The 20,000-nt window shown below is 40.0% G+C and overlaps 1 protein-coding gene across 1 annotated transcript in view; it reads left to right on the top strand.

Moving 5' to 3' along the window:
• Window positions 1-20,000, top strand: part of LOC306913789 (low-density lipoprotein receptor-related protein 1-like) — a gene marked incomplete at its 3' end in the record, with an annotated part of 277,756 nt that overhangs the window by 96,527 nt on the left and 161,229 nt on the right. Inside the window, exon 7 of the mRNA XM_079490601.1 lies at window positions 8,310-8,472. Coding sequence (XP_079346727.1) covers window positions 8,310-8,472 — 163 coding nt within the window. The remainder of the gene's footprint in view (window positions 1-8,309; window positions 8,473-20,000) is intronic.

Here is a 20,000-nt window from a genome sequence, read left to right on the forward strand (position 1 = left end):
TCTCTCTCTCTCTCTCTCTCTCCCCCTCTCCTCTCTCTCTCTCTCTCTCTCTCTCTCTCCCCCCCTCTCTCTCTCCCCCTCTCTCTCTCAATTCAATTCAATTCAAATATACTTTATTGGCATGACAAGCATTCTTATATTGCCAAAGCATTACATACAGTGTATGAAACAAAATAATAAATTATACATATTCAGAATCAGAACAAATAATATAAACAAGACAAGGAAAAACATAAACAAAATTACATTGATCAATTAATTGTAGTAGACTTATAGTGTTCACGCCATTGTCCCTCATTTTGTGGCAGGCTGATACATATTTTGCTGCCAACCTGGAACATTCAGCTTTTTCACCTAATAAGTAGGGGATTGCCTGGATAGAGTCAAACTGTATCCTTGTTTTTGTTATTTCTGTGAATTTAGGGTAGTATTCTTCTCTAATATGGTCATATTTTTCACATGCAGTCAAGAAATGGAGCTCTGTCTCCACCACTCCTTGACTACAGTGAGAACACAGTCTGTCCTCTCTGGGCAGCCAGGTTTGTCTATATCGGCCTTTCTCGATGGCCAGGCTGTGCTCGCTGAGTCTGTACATTGTTAATGTTTTTCTGACTTTGTTATCAGTCACCGTGCTCAAATATTCTGCCACGGTGTATTGTCTATTTAGGGCCAGATAGCAATTAAGTCTACTTTGGGTTTTTGTTGTTTCAAGCCAATAGTTTTCGTATTTTTGTTTCTGTTGATTAATAATTTGGTTGGGTCGGATTTGTTGTGGAATGATGTCGCTGTCCTGAGGCTGGTTATTGTGTTGGCTGATGGTTCGTTAAGCGTCAGGACCAGCTGACTGAGGGGACTCTTCGCTATGTTCATCTCTTGGCTTTTGAGGGCTTTATAATGATAGGATTTGGGGTCACTCAGTTTTAGGTGTTTCCAATCCCTAAAACCCTGCCTGTGTGTGTGTGTGTGTGTGTGTGTGTGTGCGTGCGTGCGCTCACCCCATGGTGGGGTCCAGGGCGATGCCCTTGGGGTCCACGGTGGGCTCCTTGACATGAAAATGTTTGAGAACCACTGATACAGAAACACAACACAACACAACAGCGGTTATCTGCAGGGAGGTCAGAGGGTATGTTGTCGCATCATTTTTTACATTTCTGAAAAGGTTGTAAGAGTTGCTTCCCACCAACCGACCGACCTTAAAGCAGTTTATCGTGTCAAGGACCCCTCCCCCTCCCCTCCCCACCCTCCCCCTCCCCCAAATTGACATGTTGTTGTGGCCGCTGGCTGTCTGTTTGGTCTACTGGGTTCCCCCCCCCCCTCCTCTCCACACCAAAACCACTTCACCCCAAAATAGGGTGCAAGTGGTTTAAAAAAAGAAAAAGAAAGAAATTCCAGTCACGCAAATTGTGTGTGGCTGGGAGAGGCAGGCAGGCAGGCAGGCAGGCAGGCAGGCAGGCAGGCAGCGCAGGCAGCGCAGGCAGGCAGGCAGGCAGGCAGCGCAGGCAGGCAGGCAGGGCAGGCAGGCAGGGCAGGCAGGCAGGCAGCGCAGGCAGGCAGGCAGGGCAGGCAGGCAGGGCAGGCAGGCAGGCAGGCAGGCAGGCAGGCAGGCAGCGCAGGCAGCGCAGACAGACAGACAGACAGACAGACAGACAGGCTCATTTAGATTCCTCCATCGTATGATGACTATGACTCACTTCTCACCCTTCTGCTGCACACATGTACTGTTCACGCACGCACGCACACACACACACGCACGCACGCACTGTGTATGTATTACTTATATATACTTGTGAGGACATGGATATTTTAAGACAGTGATTTTTATGAACGGCATTTATAACCGTTCATTTACAACCGTTCATTTGTGTGCGTGTGCGCGTGCACGCTGCAGAGTTCTCGTGCACGCTGCAGCGTTCTCGTGCACGCTGCAGAGTTCTCGTGCACGCTGCAGAGTTCTCGTGCACGCTGCAGAGTTCTCGTGCACGCTGCAGAGTTCTCGTGCACGCTGCAGAGTTCTCGTGCACGCTGCAGAGTTCTCGTGCACGCTGCAGCGTTCTCGTGCACGCTGCAGCGTTCTCGTGCACGCTGCAGCGTTCTCGTGCACGCTGCAGAGTTCTCGTGCACGCTGCAGAGTTCTCGTGCACGCTGCAGAGTTCTCGTGCACGCTGCAGGTCTGGTTTTTACAAATGTTTTTTCTTCTTGTTCTTCTTCTTCTTATTTAGTTGTGTTCCTTTGATGAAACAAATGCTCAGAATGTACTTTAGATTCAGAGCACGTTGTTGTTGTTGTTGTTTTGACAGACGCTGGTGTTTCTTTGAATCCATATATCTCGTTGTCTTCGCTCACATGGAACATTTAGCCTGTCGTATCGCGGGTTGTTGCCGAGGCTTCCATGTCATCAACATTTAGCCTGTCGTATCGCGGGTTGTTGCCGAGGCTTCCATGTCATCAACATTTAGCCTGTCGTATCGCTGGTTGTTGCCGAGGCTTCCATGTCATCAACATTTAGCCTGTCGTATCGCGGGTTGTTGCCGAGGCTTCCATGTCATCAACATTTAGCCTGTCGTATCGCTGGTTGTTGCCGAGGCTTCCATGTCATCAACATTTAGCCTGTCGTATCGCGGGTTGTTGCCGAGGCTTCCATGTCATCAACATTTAGCCTGTCGTATCGCGGGTTGTTGCCGAGGCTTCCATGTCATCAACATTTAGCCTGTCGTATCGCGGGTTGTTGCCGAGGCTTCCATGTCATCAACATGTAGCCTGTCGTATCGCGGGTTGTTGCCGAGGCTTCCATGTCATCAACATTTAGCCTGTCGTATCGCGGGTTGTTGCCGAGGCTTCCATGTCATCAACATTTAGCCTGTCGTATCGCTGGTTGTTGCCGAGGCTTCCATGTCATCAACATTTAGCCTGTCGTATCGCGGGTTGTTGCCGAGGCTTCCATGTCATCAACATTTAGCCTGTCGTATCGCTGGTTGTTGCCGAGGCTTCCATGTCATCAACATTTAGCCTGTCGTATCGCGGGTTGTTGCCGAGGCTTCCATGTCATCAACATTTAGCCTGTCGTATCGCGGGTTGTTGTTGCCGAGGCTTCCATGTCATCAACATTTAGCCTGTCGTATCGCGGGTTGTTGTTGCCGAGGCTTCCATGTCATCAACATTTAGCCTGTCGTATCGCGGGTTGTTGCCGAGGCTTCCATGTCATCAACATTTAGCCTGTCGTATCGCGGGTTGTTGCCGAGGCTTCCATGTCATCAAATCAAATCAAACTTTGTTTGTAGAGGTGGAACCAACGTGTCAAGAAGAGGATCAAATATAGATGGAAGCAAAGAGGGAAAGCATTATGTTGTGCTTTAGCTATTGAAAAATAGCAGATCTACAAGCTCGTAGCGCGCCACAGAGTGGCACGCTATGAGCTTGTAGGTCTGCTATTTTTCGACTGACATAGAAACATAGCTTTTTCAGAAAACTGTCAGGATGTAGAAGACATTTTTAGAATCTGATCTCAGGTCAAAATGGGTTCAACGTGTCAGAGTTAGACTCATTATCAGTCCATGAATGAATGGACTGAATGTGAAGCAGAGATACAGACTCCATTTAGGCCTGAAATAAATAAAAAAGTCTTCTGAAAGAATATATATTCAAAGATTTGTGCCACATTTTCACGATTTTTCAAAAAATATCAGACCTACGAGCTTGTAGATCTGCTATTTTTCAATAGCTAAAGTATAACATAATGCTTTAAAACACCAAAAGGGGTTCCCGTCCAGAATGGGTTAGACCTAAATACAAATGTCTTCTGGATCCTGACAGTTTTCCGAAAACCCCATGTTTCTGTCAGTCGTTCTCAAACATTTTCATATCAAGGAACCCCAAGATTATAATTGGCTGCCGACCCCCCCATCTGGAAATATGTTGTTCCAGGGACCCCCCCCCCCCCCCCTCCCAGAAGCAAAGATTTGAGTTAAAAACGTTCGCTCTGAAAGAATATATATTCAAAGATGTGCGCTACATTTTCACGATTTCTCAACAATAGCAGTTCTACAAGCTCATAGCGCGCCACTCGCTACGAGCTTGTAGATCTGCTATTTTTCAATAGCTAAAGTATAACATAATGCTTTAAAACACCAACAGGGGTTCCCGTCCAGAATGGGTTAATGCATGGACAGTGACGCAGGAATCCAGACTGATTCATGTGGTTATGCCCCAGAATATACACTATACTACTATACTACTACTACTATACTAATATACAGTATACTATATAATATAATATAATATAATATAATATAATATACAGTATACTATATAATATAATATAATATAATATAATATAATATACAGTATACTATATAATATAATATAATATAATATAATATAATATACAGTATACTATATAATATAATATAATATAATATAATATAATATACAGTATACTATATAATATAATATAATATAATATAATATAATATACAGTATACTATATAATATAATATAATATAATATAATATAATATACAGTATACTATATAATATAATATAATATAATATAATATAATATACAGTATACTATATAATATAATATAATATAATATAATATAATATACAGTATACTATATAATATAATATAATATAATATAATATAATATACAGTATACTATATAATATAATATAATATAATATAATATACAGTATACTATATAATATAATATAATATAATATAATATAATATAATATACAGTATACTATATAATATAATATAATATAATATAATATAATATACAGTATACTATATAATATAATATAATATAATATAATATAATATAATATACAGTATACTATATAATATAATATAATATAATATAATATAATATACAGTATACTATATAATATAATATAATATAATATAATATAATATAATATACAGTATACTATATAATATAATATAATATACACTATACTACTATACTACTACTACTATACTAATATACAGTATACTATATAATATAATATAATATAATATAATATAATATACAGTATACTATATAATATAATATAATATAATATAATATACAGTATACTATATAATATAATATAATATAATATAATATAATATACAGTATACTATATAATATAATATAATATAATATAATATAATATACAGTATACTATATAATATAATATAATATAATATAATATAATATACAGTATACTATATAATATAATATAATATAATATAATATAATATACAGTATACTATATAATATAATATAATATAATATAATATAATATACAGTATACTATATAATATAATATAATATAATATAATATAATATACAGTATACTATATAATATAATATAATATAATATAATATAATATAATATACAGTATACTATATAATATAATATAATATAATATAATATACAGTATACTATATAATATAATATAATATAATATAATATAATATACAGTATACTATATAATATAATATAATATAATATAATATACAGTATACTATATAATATAATATAATATAATATAATATAATATAATATAATATAATATACAGTATACTATATAATATAATATAATATAATATAATATAATATACAGTATACTATATAATATAATATAATATAATATAATATAATATAATATACAGTATACTATATAATATAATATAATATACACTATACTACTATACTACTACTACTATACTAATATACAGTATACTATATAATATAATATAATATAATATAATATAATATAATATACAGTATACTATATAATATAATATAATATAATATAATATAATATACAGTATACTATATAATATAATATAATATAATATAATATAATATACAGTATACTATATAATATAATATAATATAATATAATATAATATACAGTATACTATATAATATAATATAATATAATATAATATAATATACAGTATACTATATAATATAATATAATATAATATAATATAATATAATATACAGTATACTATATAATATAATATAATATACACTATACTACTATACTACTACTACTATACTAATATACAGTATACTATATAATATAATATAATATAATATAATATAATATACAGTATACTATATAATATAATATAATATAATATAATATAATATAATATACAGTATACTATATAATATAATATAATATAATATAATATAATATACAGTATACTATATAATATAATATAATATAATATAATATAATATACAGTATACTATATAATATAATATAATATAATATAATATAATATACAGTATACTATATAATATAATATAATATAATATAATATAATATACAGTATACTATATAATATAATATAATATAATATAATATAATATACAGTATACTATATAATATAATATAATATAATATAATATAATATACAGTATACTATATAATATAATATAATATAATATAATATAATATACAGTATACTATATAATATAATATAATATAATATAATATAATATAATATACAGTATACTATATAATATAATATAATATAATATAATATAATATAATATACAGTATACTATATAATATAATATAATATAATATAATATAATATAATATACAGTATACTATATAATATAATATAATATAATATAATATAATATACAGTATACTATATAATATAATATAATATAATATAATATACAGTATACTATATAATATAATATAATATAATATAATATAATATAATATAATATACAGTATACTATATAATATAATATAATATAATATAATATAATATAATATAATATACAGTATACTATATAATATAATATAATATAATATAATATAATATAATATAATATACAGTATACTATATAATATAATATAATATAATATAATATAATATAATATAATATACAGTATACTATATAATATAATATAATATAATATAATATAATATAATATACAGTATACTATATAATATAATATAATATAATATAATATAATATAATATACAGTATACTATATAATATAATATAATATAATATAATATAATATAATATAATATACAGTATACTATATAATATAATATAATATAATATAATATAATATAATATAATATACAGTATACTACTGTATATATATAATATATATAATATACAGTATACTACTTATATAATATACAGTATAATATACAGTATACTACTTATATAATATACAGTATAATATACAGTATACTACTTATATAATATACAGTATAATATACAGTATACTACTTGCTGATGCATTATTGCGTGAGGAATGCACATGCTTTGCGTGAGGAATGCACATGCTTTGCGTGAGGAATGCACATGCTTTGCGCAGCAGCGTTATGTGTCGACGGGTGGCTGGCATCTCCCTTAGAGCAGGGGTTCTCAACCCGTGGGTCGCGACCCCTCGGGGGGTCGCGACCCACGGGTTGATTTTTTTAAATTTTATTTTCACGATTTTTCAAAAATAGCAGATCTACAAGTTCATAGCGCGCCACTCGGTGGCGCGCTATGAGCTTGTAGATCTGCTATTTTTCAATAGCTAAATTATAACAATGCTTAAAACATCAAAAGGGGTTCCCGCCCAAAATGGTTTAAGGTTATTGTAGCAGTCAATTTATATTGGGGGTCGGGAGGGGGCGGGGCGGGGGTCCCGAGACATTGCCAAAGCATTTCCGGGGGTCCCCCGGCCAAAAACGTTGAGAACCCCTGTCTTAGAGATAGGGTGAGAAGTTCAGTTACACGACAGAGACTCGGGAGTAGAACCGCTGCTCCTTCGCCTGGAAAGGAGCCAGTTTAGGTGGTTCGGGGCATCTGGTTAGGATGCCTCTCGGGCGTCTCCCTAGGGAGGTCCTCGACGCACCTCCCACTGGGAGGAGACCCCTGGGGCAGACCAAGGACCAGATGGATTATATCTCCACTGGGAGGAGACCCCGGGGCAGACCAAGGACCAGATGGATTATATCTCCACTGGGAGGAGACCCCGGGGCGGTTGAAGATGAATGGTTATATGTGTGTCTGGCATTTGTATGTCTCAATGAACTAGCGCTGCGCTGGATTTTAAACAAAAATCTTGTGTAAACTATTGTCTATTTCTCGCTTCAAATGTTTTCAAAAACATTCTTGAGAGCAATATTTAGTTAAACCTTAAACATCTCTCTCTCTCTCTCTCTCTCTCTCCCTCTCTCTCTCTCTCTGTCTCTCTCTCTCCCTCTCTCTCTCCCTCTCTCTCTCTCTCTCTCTCTCTCTCTCTCTCTCTCTCTCTCTCTCTCTCTCTCTCTCTCTCAGACGTGGAGCAGATGGCCATCGATTGGCTGACGGGTAACCTGTATTTCGTGGACGACGTGGACGACCGTATCTTTGTGTGCGACCGGGACGGTCAGACCTGTGTGACCCTGTTGGACCAGGAGCTGTACAACCCCAAGGGCATCGCCCTGGACCCCACCATGGGGTGAGCACGCACACACACACACACTGGACCCCACCATGGGGTGAGCACGCACACACACACACACACACACACACTGGACCCCACTATGGGGTGAGCACGCACACACACACACACTGGACCCCACCATGGGGTGAGCACGCACACACACACTGTACAACCCCAAGGGCATCGCCCTGGACCCCACCATGGGGTGAGCACGCACACACACACACTGTGTACAACCCCAAGGGCATCGCCCTGGACCCCACCATGGGGTGAGCACGCACACACACACACACTGGACCCCACCATGGGGTGAGCACGCACACACACACACTGTGTACAACCCCAAGGGCATCGCCCTGGACCTCACCATGGGGTGCGCACGCACACACACACACTGTGTACAACCCCAAGGGCATCGCCCTGGACCCCCACCATGGGGTGAGCACGCACACACACACACACACACTGGACCCCACCATGGGGTGAGCACACACACACACACACTGGACCCCACAGCTCTGTGTGTGTGTGTGTGTGTGTGTGTGTGTGTGTGTGTGTGTGTGTGTGTGTGTGTGCGTGTGCGTGTGCGTGTGCGCTGCGTGCGTGCGTGCACACGACACACGACACACACACTGGACCCTACCACGGGGTGAGCAAAAAAAGGCAGTGTTTGTTGTGTTTGTTGTCCGCAACGTAAAGGTCTTTAAATGAATACTTTTTGAAACGTCTTTGGGGGGGAAAATGATTTCCTGCCACTTGTCGTTCTGAAAGGGGGCGGAATCTAAACCTGGTCCACCTCACATGGTCCTGGAATGATGCCAGCTGGTCAGCTCAGCCACACCCATATATGGGCTCCCTGATGTCATACTTAGATGTGACATCACCGTTATGACACGATTCAATCCATCCAGCGATAAAAAGAACTGCAGCCTCAGAAAGAGTCTCGGTTGAATAAAGCTTCCTATAATCTACAGACGTTCTTGCTTTCTCCAAGACTCAACTCTTCACCACAGATCTCTTCAAGACTGTTATCTTCAAGACTGTTATCTTCAAGACTGTTATCTTCAAGACTGTGAACTTCAAGACTATTTAGAATCTAGAAGCGTACTTCATTGGCTCCCCTTTTCTTTTCTATTGAGCTCTTCGTTCTTCTACAGAGCAGGAAACCAACAGGTTTACTTCAGTTCACCATCAACTGTCGAGTTAAGAAATGTTTTCCTGGACGTTGCATCAGAAAGGATCCCCAAAGGAACGTGGTGCTGCTGTAGCCGTGAGACACAAGCTGTACTACTTTGGAAGGAGGTGTGAGAAGGAAAAAAGAAGAATGATTGATGTGCAGGTCTTCAACACAGTGACTTTACGATGGAAGAAGTTGACCAAAGTGAGAACTGGAAGAGGACAACCTCACCGTAAAGTATTCAGGTGCTACGGCTTCACAGCTGTGCTGATTGAAGATACTGTCTACTTCTGGGGAGGGGCGGAGAACAACACATACTCAGCCAGGCACTGCAACCTGCTGTATGCATTTGATGTCGCCGCCCGCACATGGTTTAAACCACAGGTTTCTGGATCTGTTCCAGAGGGGAGGTACTACCACTCAGCCTGTGTGTTGGGGAAGGTCATGTTTATCCATGGAGGACAGACCACCAAGAGGACTGAATACAATGACATGTACAAGTTGGACACCAGCACAATGGTCTGGTCCTTAATCAACACCAGAGGACCTCCACCTCCTAAATCAGGGGGTCATTCTGCCACCATCATCGGGACAAATATGTTTGTATTTGGGGGTAGAGCTTATTCTTATGAGTACTACTACCTCAACACCATCAGAGTGTTTGACACAGAGACCGACCACTGGCTGGACACACCTTCTGCACAGCTTCTTCCAAGAGGACGTCAGAAGCATTCAGCCTTTACCTACAATGGAGAGCTGTACATATTTGGTGGCTTCAACCATGCTTTCTATCACTACGATAACCAAGATGACTACGATAACCACAATGACCACTTCAATGATCTGTGGAAGTTCAGCCCAGAGACCTTCTCCTGGAAGAGGGTTGAGCCCAAGGGGAAAGGCCCGTCTCCGACGTCTGGGATGTGCTGTTGCATGCTGGGAGATCGCATCATCCTAGTTGGAGGAGACAAAACACCTGATGACCTGTATGTCTTGGACTTAAGTCCTAGTCTGAAGACGTTGTGTAAGCTAGCAGTTATTCAGTACGTTCTGGAGCAGTCTGGTCTCCCACACAACATCAGGTGGGAACTGGCAGCCATGACTACCAACAGCCAATAGGAACTGGCAGCCATGACTAGCAACTAGTGTTGTAGTCGAGTCCACCTAAAGCGAGTCCAAGTCGAGGACAAGTCCGAGAGGGGGGGCGCGTCCGAGTCGAGACCGAGACGGGTGACCCACGCTTTGCCGCGCAAGCATGGTGGTACTCATGTCAATATCCCACGGTTGGCAGGTCTGAACACTTATGGTGGTACTCGTGTCAATATCCCACGGTTGGCAGGTCTGAACACAATACAGTAGGCATATACGGTACAGTATATGACATTTGCAGTTCAATTGTCACAGCGGCCCAACTGAGAATGCAATATAACATGAAATAGTTCTACTGGATTGATTGATTGATTGAAACCTTTATTCCAGGGAAATTCAATTGAGACCAAGGTCTCTTTTTCAATGGCGCCCTGTATACAGGGTTAGGGGTTAACCCCTAACCCTAAATACAAACAAGAACATTTACAGCAAACACACGGTACAAAAATATATAATACAAAAAAAGAACACACATACACCAGGAAACAGAAAACAGAATCAGAATCTTAAAACCACATATTAGAAAAAGCAGGAGCATGCGCCTTCCTCTAGTGTGAGGTCCGTTCAAATTATTTTGAAAATAGCATATGAAACAAAGGACATCCAGCGTCAACTTGTCTTGACAGATACTCCCTAGATGTGGAGCATGCGCCCTGAAGGCAGTGTCTCCCAGTTTAGAAGAGGTTTTTGGTACCTTCAACATGCGCCCTGAAGGCAGTGTCTCCCAGTTTAGAAGAGGTTTTTGGTACCTTCAACATGCGCCCTGAAGGCAGTGTCTCCCAGTTTAGAAGAGGTTTTTGGTACCTTCAACATGCGCCCTGAAGGCAGTGTCTCCCAGTTTAGAAGAGGTTTTTGGTACCTTCAACATGCGCCCTGAAGGCAGTGTCACCCAGTTTAGAAGAGGTTTTTGGTACCTTCAACATGCGCCCTGAAGGCAGTGTCTCCCAGTTTAGAAGAGGTTTTTGGTACCTTCAACATGCGCCCTGAAGGCAGTGTCTCCCAGTTTAGAAGAGGTTTTTGGTACCTTCAACATGCGCCCTGAAGGCAGTGTCTCCCAGTTTAGAAGAGGTTTTTGGTACCTTCAACATGCGCCCTGAAGGCAGTGTCTCCCAGTTTAGAAGAGGTTTTTGGTACCTTCAACATGCGCCCTGAAGGCAGTGTCACCCAGTTTAGAAGAGGTTTTTGGTACCTTCAACATGCACCCTGAAGGCAGTGTCTCCCAGTTTAGAAGAGGTTTTTGGTACCTTCAACATGCACCCTGAAGGCAGTGTCACCCAGTTTAGAAGAGGTTTTTGGTACCTTCAACATGCACCCTGAAGGCAGTGTCACCCAGTTTAGAAGAGGTTTTTGGTACCTTCAACATGCGCCCTGAAGGCAGTGTCTCCCAGTTTAGAAGAGGTTTTTGGTACCTTCAACATGCGCCCTGAAGGCAGTGTCTCCCAGTTTAGAAGAGGTTTTTGGTACCTTCAACATGCGCCCTGAAGGCAGTGTCACCCAGTTTAGAAGAGGTTTTTGGTACCTTCAACATGCGCCCTGAAGGCAGTGTCTCCCAGTTTAGAAGAGGTTTTTGGTACCTTCAACATGCGCCCTGAAGGCAGTGTCTCCCAGTTTAGAAGAGGTTTTTGGTACCTTCAACATGCGCCCTGAAGGCAGTGTCTCCCAGTTTAGAAGAGGTTTTTGGTACCTTCAACATGCGCCCTGAAGGCAGTGTCTCCCAGTTTAGAAGAGGTTTTTGGTACCTTCAACATGCGCCCTGAAGGCAGTGTCTCCCAGTTTAGAAGAGGTTTTTGGTACCTTCAACATGCGCCCTGAAGGCAGTGTCTCCCAGTTTAGAAGAGGTTTTTGGTACCTTCAACATGCGCCCTGAAGGCAGTGTCTCCCAGTTTAGAAGAGGTTTTTGGTACCTTCAACATGCGCCCTGAAGGCAGTGTCTCCCAGTTTAGAAGAGGTTTTTGGTACCTTCAACATGCGCCCTGAAGGCAGTGTCTCCCAGTTTAGAAGAGGTTTTTGGTACCTTCAACATGCGCCCTGAAGGCAGTGTCTCCCAGTTTAGAAGAGGTTTTTGGTACCTTCAACATGCGCCCTGAAGGCAGTGTCACCCAGTTTAGAAGAGGTTTTTGGTACCTTCAACATGCGCCCTGAAGGCAGTGTCTCCCAGTTTAGAAGAGGTTTTTGGTACCTTCAACATGCGCCCTGAAGGCAGTGTCTCCCAGTTTAGAAGACCTGGTTACCGCTGGCCAGGCGCCCCAAAAGTTTAGAAATCATTGCAGTGAATTAAAAAGCAGTAAAAGCACAGGTATTGCCTCTGAGATGTCGTGAAGTAGAAGTAAAAAATATTGGAAATTGGAAATGCCTGAAGATTCTGCAGACAGTAGGCTATATGTTCTTATTTTAAGATTATCCAGTACTTCAGACAGTACATGTTCTTATTTTAAGATTCTACATTACTTCAGACAGTATATGTTCTTATTTTAAGATTCTACATTACTTCAGACAGTATATGTTCTTATTTTAAGATTATGCAGTACTTCAGACAGTACATGTTCTTATTCTAAGATTATGCAGTACTTCAGACAGTATATCTTCTTATTTTAAGATTATCCAGTACTTCAGACAGTATATGATCTTATTTTAAGATTCTGCAGTACTTCAGACAGTATATGTTATTTTTTTAAGATTCTGCAGTACTTCAGACAGTATATGTTCTTATTTTAAGATTATCCAGTACTTCAGACAGTACATGTTCTTATTTTAAGATTATCCAGTACTTCAGACAGTATATGTTCTTATTTTAAGATTATACAGTACTTCAGACAGTATATGTTCTTATTTTAAGATTCTGCAGTACTTCAGACAGTATATGTTCTTATTTTAAGATTATCCAGTACTTCAGCCAGTACATGTTCTTATTTTAAGATTATCCAGTACTTCAGACAGTATATGTTCTTATTTTAAGATTATACAGTACTTCAGACAGTATATGTTCTTATTTTAAGATTATCCAGTACTTCAGCCAGTACATGTTCTTATTTTAAGATTATACAGTACTTCAGACAGTATATGTTCTTATTTTAAGATTCTGCAGTACTTCAGACAGTACATGTTCTTATTTTAAGATTCTGCAGTACTTCAGACAGTATATGTTCTTATTTTAAGATTATCCAGTACTTCAGCCAGTACATGTTCTTATTTTAAGATTATCCAGTACTTCAGACAGTATATGTTCTTATTTTAAGATTATCCAGTACTTCAGCCAGTACATGTTCTTATTTTAAGATTATCCAGTACTTCAGACAGTATATGTTCTTATTTTAAGATTATACAGTACTTCAGACAGTATATGTTCTTATTTTAAGATTATCCAGTACTTCAGCCAGTACATGTTCTTATTTTAAGATTATACAGTACTTCAGACAGTATATGTTCTTATTTTAAGATTATCCAGTACTTCAGCCAGTACATGTTCTTATTTTAAGATTATCCAGTACTTCAGACAGTATATGTTCTTATTTTAAGATTATACAGTACTTCAGACAGTATATGTTCTTATTTTAAGATTATCCAGTACTTCAGCCAGTACATGTTCTTATTTTAAGATTATACAGTACTTCAGACAGTATATGTTCTTATTTTAAGATTCTGTAGTACTTCAGACAGTACGTAAGGGATAATATCTAGCCAGTATATAGCCATATATAGCCAGATATTATCCCGCTTATTACATGGCTAACTAACATAAATTAATGCATTGACCCAAAACACAACAAAAAAAGTATTCCATAAGTTTGCGCTGGCTGCGTCTGGCCAGCTGCAGCACTGTCGGAAAACAAGTGAGTTGATCAAATGGAATCCATTTTCGGGTCCTGCTTCGTCTATTTCTCGCTCAAATGTTTTCAAAAACATTTTTAAGAGCAATGTTTAGCTGTAAATGACATTGTGTGTCACTAGTGTGTGTGTGTGTTTACATGGCTGTCATGTTGGAAACAGCAGTAAATCAAGCGGGGCGCAGCCGCGCAGCTGGTGCTCAGAGGGTTTGATTAGGCATCGGTCAGTTATACAGCGGAGCGGTCATTATCGACACATCATTCACAGCTGAATTAAGCGATTGACCAATCAGAATCAAGCATTCAACCAAGCCATGTAATAAAGGTTCTTATTTGCCACCGCTGCTGATGACGCAGAGCAATTTAGCCAATTAGAGTGTCTTTATTACAAAGTAGCCTGATTATCAGACTGTAGCTTTGTTGAAGCTTCAGTCTGACATTGTCTCCTGTCTGAGCGATTTCAAGGGGGAGGGGATTAGAATTTCCCTCAACCAGTAGCCATTGGTCTTGTTTTTCCCTCCTTCCTCTGTGTGTTGCGCTGCGTGATGACTAAGGCCAAACGGAATCTGCGGGTTTTTTTCTGGTTTTCTGCGGTGATTTCGGAGGAAAATCTGCGGGATTCTGCGGGGTGTTTTTTTCTTCTTTTAAGGTGTTAGACAGTTATCCAGTACTATAATCAATGTGTTTGGAGCAAAAATAACAACCATAAACACGCTAAATAAGCCTTAAAGTACCATAAAGTAAGACCCCTTAGTCAAACCATTGACTTTGTCATTTTTTTATTTCAGTTCTGAACATTTAAATACATTAAATAAATACCAGTATGTAATACAATCTAAACGTGTCACTGAAAGGCAGGAACGGGAACGTATTCAATAAATAATGTAATAAATACATACATTTTAAATAACAATTTTTAAATAACAATGGTATACAGTACATTGTGACATGTGAACTTGGAGATCTGTTATTGTTGGCTATTGTTCTCCCCAGAATATGCTGCTGGATTTCGAAGGAAGGAAGGGAGGGAGGGAAGGAAGGAAGGAAGGAAGGAAGGAAGGAAGGAAGGAAGGAAGGAAGGAAGGAAGGAAGGAAGGAAGGAAGGAAGGAAGGAAGGAAGGAAGGAAGGAAGGAAGGAAGGAAGGAAGGAAGGAAGGAAGGAAGGAAGGAAGGAAGGAAGGAAGGAAGGAAGATTCTACCAATAAAAACATGCAACAAATAAATTACAAATACAACATTTAAATAATCATTCAGTAAGTGGCTTTCAGCCAGTCAGTCAGTCAGTGGCTTTCAGTCAGTCAGTCAGTCAGTGGCTTTCAGTCAGTCAGTGGCTTTCAGCCAGTCAGTCAGTGGCTTTCAGTCAGTCAGTGGCTTTCAGCCAGTCAGTCAGTCAGTGGCTTTCAGTCAGTCAGTGGCTTTCAGCCAGTCAGTCAGTCAGTGGCTTTCAGTCAAGTCAGTCAGCCAAGCAGCCAGTCAGTCAGTCAATTTCAGTCAGTCAGTCAGCCAGCCAGTAAGCTAGCCTGTGGCAGTCAGTCAGACAGTGCGTGGGGGTTCTGCTACCGACAGTTGAACTTGACAATCAGCATCATCTTAACGTTGTTTTCAGTCAGGCTCCGTCTGTACTGTGTAAGCAGCATAGTGTAGTGTGAGAAAAGTCTCTCAACATCCACTGAGGTAGTGGGGTGATGGAGGTACAGTGCTGCTATTGTGGACAGATTGGGCATCCTGTCCTCCCTGGCTGCCCACCACTCCACAGGACTGACATCAGCAGCATCACTCTTGTCCATGTGGATGTAGCGGTGCCATTCCTCAGCTGACACATGGGTAAGGGCAGGGGCCACCTGGACATAGTCGTGAAGGTTCTTTCTTAGACCAGCTACCTTTGATGGGTCAAACACTGGGAGGGCTTTGAAGAGCTGCATGCTGGGGTGTCTCTCCATTACTGCCTGCAGCTTTGTAGAGCAGTTAGCCATGGTCTTCTGGAAGAGCTCACAGCAGGCATCACGCTCATCGTCATCTAGACCCCTCAGCTGCTCTCTGGTCCCATCACGCCAGTCTTCAGCCACCGCGCTGCAGCCGTATTCAAACAGCAGGTAGAGGTTGTCCAGCTGATCATGGATATTAGCAGCAGATGGTTTGGATGTCTCCTGCAGGTTGGTGAGGGTGGTCATGATCTCGGTGCTGTGCTCAGCAATGAACACTGCATGGGCCTTTAGAGTATTTTTCTTCTCTTCTAGCAGCTCTCGCAGGTCCCGGACGACCTTGGTAGACAGTGGTAGAGAGGGTATGAAGTCATATAAAATGTCCAGGTACTCTGCAAGGTACTTGACAGCTTCAATCCAGGAGCCCCATCTGGTCACAACTGCTAACACTGGCATGACAGGGACCGTGCCCTGCGCCTGCATATAGGCTCGGAGCTCTAGGCGACGTTGAGGCGCCTTGCAGAAGACTCTCTTCACAAGAGCACACACCCTGTTTAGGTCCTCAAAGGTGTCTGGGAAGACCTCCAGCACCAAGTTAAGGAGATGAGCCAAACATGTGATGTGTATGGAGTTGGGGAACAGGCCATGAAGAATGGCGTTGAAGGCTTTCTTCATGTAGCTTGCTGAGTCTGTCACAAAAGCCCACACGTCACTGAAGTCGATTCTGTAACTGTTGAGGCAAAAGATGACTGCCTGGGACACCGTGTTGAAGTTGACTTTCTCAAGGAACACAATGTCTGCTGCCAGAGGTGGCTCGCCAACAGGCTGGAGAAGAATTCCGAGGACACATCGACCACAGGCATCTGTTGTCTCATCTAGTAAAACATAGATGGCACCCTTGATGTCCTCCACATACTGAGGGAACAGCTCTGGCAGGTAGTCTGAGCGGAGGTGGGACGGAGCTGGAACGGATCCTCCCTGTTTGCAGTACTTCTGCAGAAAAGCAGACAGCTTGGGGGCTTTCTCAATGGGGATATCTGCCTCAACCAGAGCCTTAGTGAAGTCCAGCACAAACTCCTTCCTCTCAGCAGCAGATGGCGTCTTGGAAAGGCAGGCAGCCAGGGTTTGAGTCCTAGATTGTACTGGAAAATAAAGAAAAATTATATTAGTAAAAAAAATAAAGAATAATTATATATATATATACACACACAGTAGCATTGTACAGAATTATAAAATAATAATGCAAACATACTGTAAGGCTGTATAAGGCTTATATACAAGCCCCTCGCAAATATCTGCCTTTCAGGCAGATATTTTCACTCATTTGTACAATATTTTATTTAGTACAATATTGTACAATTGAGTGCTGGACTGCTCACAATGTCACAATACAGCACTGCATACCTCCCTTTTAGCATAATACAGCTTTACTTTATTTACAATTACAATACTAAAACACATTATTGTCTATTGGCAATAGTACTAACACGTGCCCACATGAACCAAACTTCTCATTCAGCATAATCATTCTAGCTGCTAGACTAATGTAACAAAACTTAACAAAATGAAAATACTTTTGTAACCATCACTGCTACACTCAATAGGCCTAGTATAAAACAGGGAGGGGTCTTCAACAGTATTACACTCACCATCACATGGCTTATCTGAGGGTGACAGTCGAACACACACACACAAGTTCTCTCCATAGATTGCTCTCTCTCCCGTCCCCCCCACCCAACACACACACACACACACGTTCTCTCCATATATCGGCTCTCTCTCCAGTGAGTCCCCGTCCCCCACCCATCACACACACACACACACACACACACACTTTCTCTCTCTCAGCTGTCGGAGCATGTTAACTTAATAGCTAGTAAATAATATAAAATGCTACTCACCCAAACCACTCGCCTTCCTGCTTTTGTGCTTTAAGGAGTTGAGATGCTCGACAATCGTCTGTTTCCTTATGTAATTCACGGAATGATGGCAAACTTTACAGTACAGCACTCCACCGTCCGCATAAAAGTCATTGGCAAATTCATTTGCCCTGTCTCTCGCTGTGATTCGGGTCGCTAAATGTCGACGCTTCAGCTCCTCTGGCGTATAGCGGGCTTTCGACATATTTTAGTTGATTTAAATTACTTTTCTCCTGTTTGGTCCAACATTAGCAGCTAGGCTACAACAACAACACGACATTTAATAGTCAGTCACTCACACAGACAATGGGGGGAGGGGGCGTGTGTTCATGTTAACCCCCGCTGCCCTGGATAGTGGTTAAAGTTAACTAAAACATGACGGTGTTCAGATTCCGCGCTAATTCCGCGGAGTTTTCGTCGGAACACCGCGGCCGCGTATTCCGTTCGGGCCTGGTGATGACGCTGAAAACGGGACTCGGCGCTGATTGGTTGTTCGTTAGACCCACCCCCACCACCGATTCTCATTGGATAATACATTTTTGTACCGAAGAAATGATAGGTTCACAGTGCAACACCAGACCAAGAGACGCAGTCCACTCAGAGAGTGGGCGGGGTCTTTGGGCTGGATCCAGGCTAATTACAAAGAGCGAGAAGCAGGATGACAGGGTGAAATGTTCTCTAGAACACAGAGAAAACACGTTGTTGCTTCAAAGGAACTTGGACACAGACTGGAGTAAACATCTGTCTAATTTTTATGCAGATGTTTATGCAATATAAACAATATATCCTTAACTTGTGTTAAGAATATAACAAAAATACACATGATAACATCATTCTCTTATGTCGAATGTCGAATGAAAATAAAGTATTATTCTTTTTTTTAAGAAAGAAGAAAAACCAAACAAACTGGAACTTATCGAAAAATCAATCTAAATCAGCCACTACAAAAAGAAGATACAAAATCAGCTGAGTTTGGTTCTTTTGCAATTAGTTTGAGGTTGATCCTGTATTTTCCATAGATTCCAACTATTTACAGAGAAAGGAGAGGATTGTTATAGACTAGGGTGTGTGTGTGACATCATCATCATCATCATCATACCAGGAAGTTATGCGAGAACGCCTACTGAGTGGGAAAAAAACTACTTTCTGGCCTTGACAGTCCGTACATCAGGGTTCCCCAATAGGCGGCCCGCGGGCCATTTGCGGCCCGCGGGGGAAAAAAAATCTTCTTTTTTTTTTTTTTTTGGGGGGAGGGTGTCCCAGATATAAATGGCATTAAATGGGGGTCAGTAGCCTATGCATGTCAAACTGGGCATCCTTTTCAAATGGGGGTCAAACAGGGCAAGACCCCATTTGAAAAGACCTCTTCCTCACGCGTGCGAACAACATATTTTCAGATGGGGGTCGGCGGCCAATTACATATATTTTTGGGGGTCCAAAGAAAATGTTTGAAAACCACTGACATATATAGAAACATGGGGTTTTTCAGAAAACTGTATTTGTAGAATCGTCCTCGGGTCTAAATGGGTTGAAGAGGTTGTATCTCTGTCCT

Source organism: Electrona antarctica, assembly GCF_951216825.1.
Source record: "Electrona antarctica genome assembly, chromosome: 21".
NCBI classification, from domain to species: domain Eukaryota; kingdom Metazoa; phylum Chordata; class Actinopteri; order Myctophiformes; family Myctophidae; genus Electrona; species Electrona antarctica.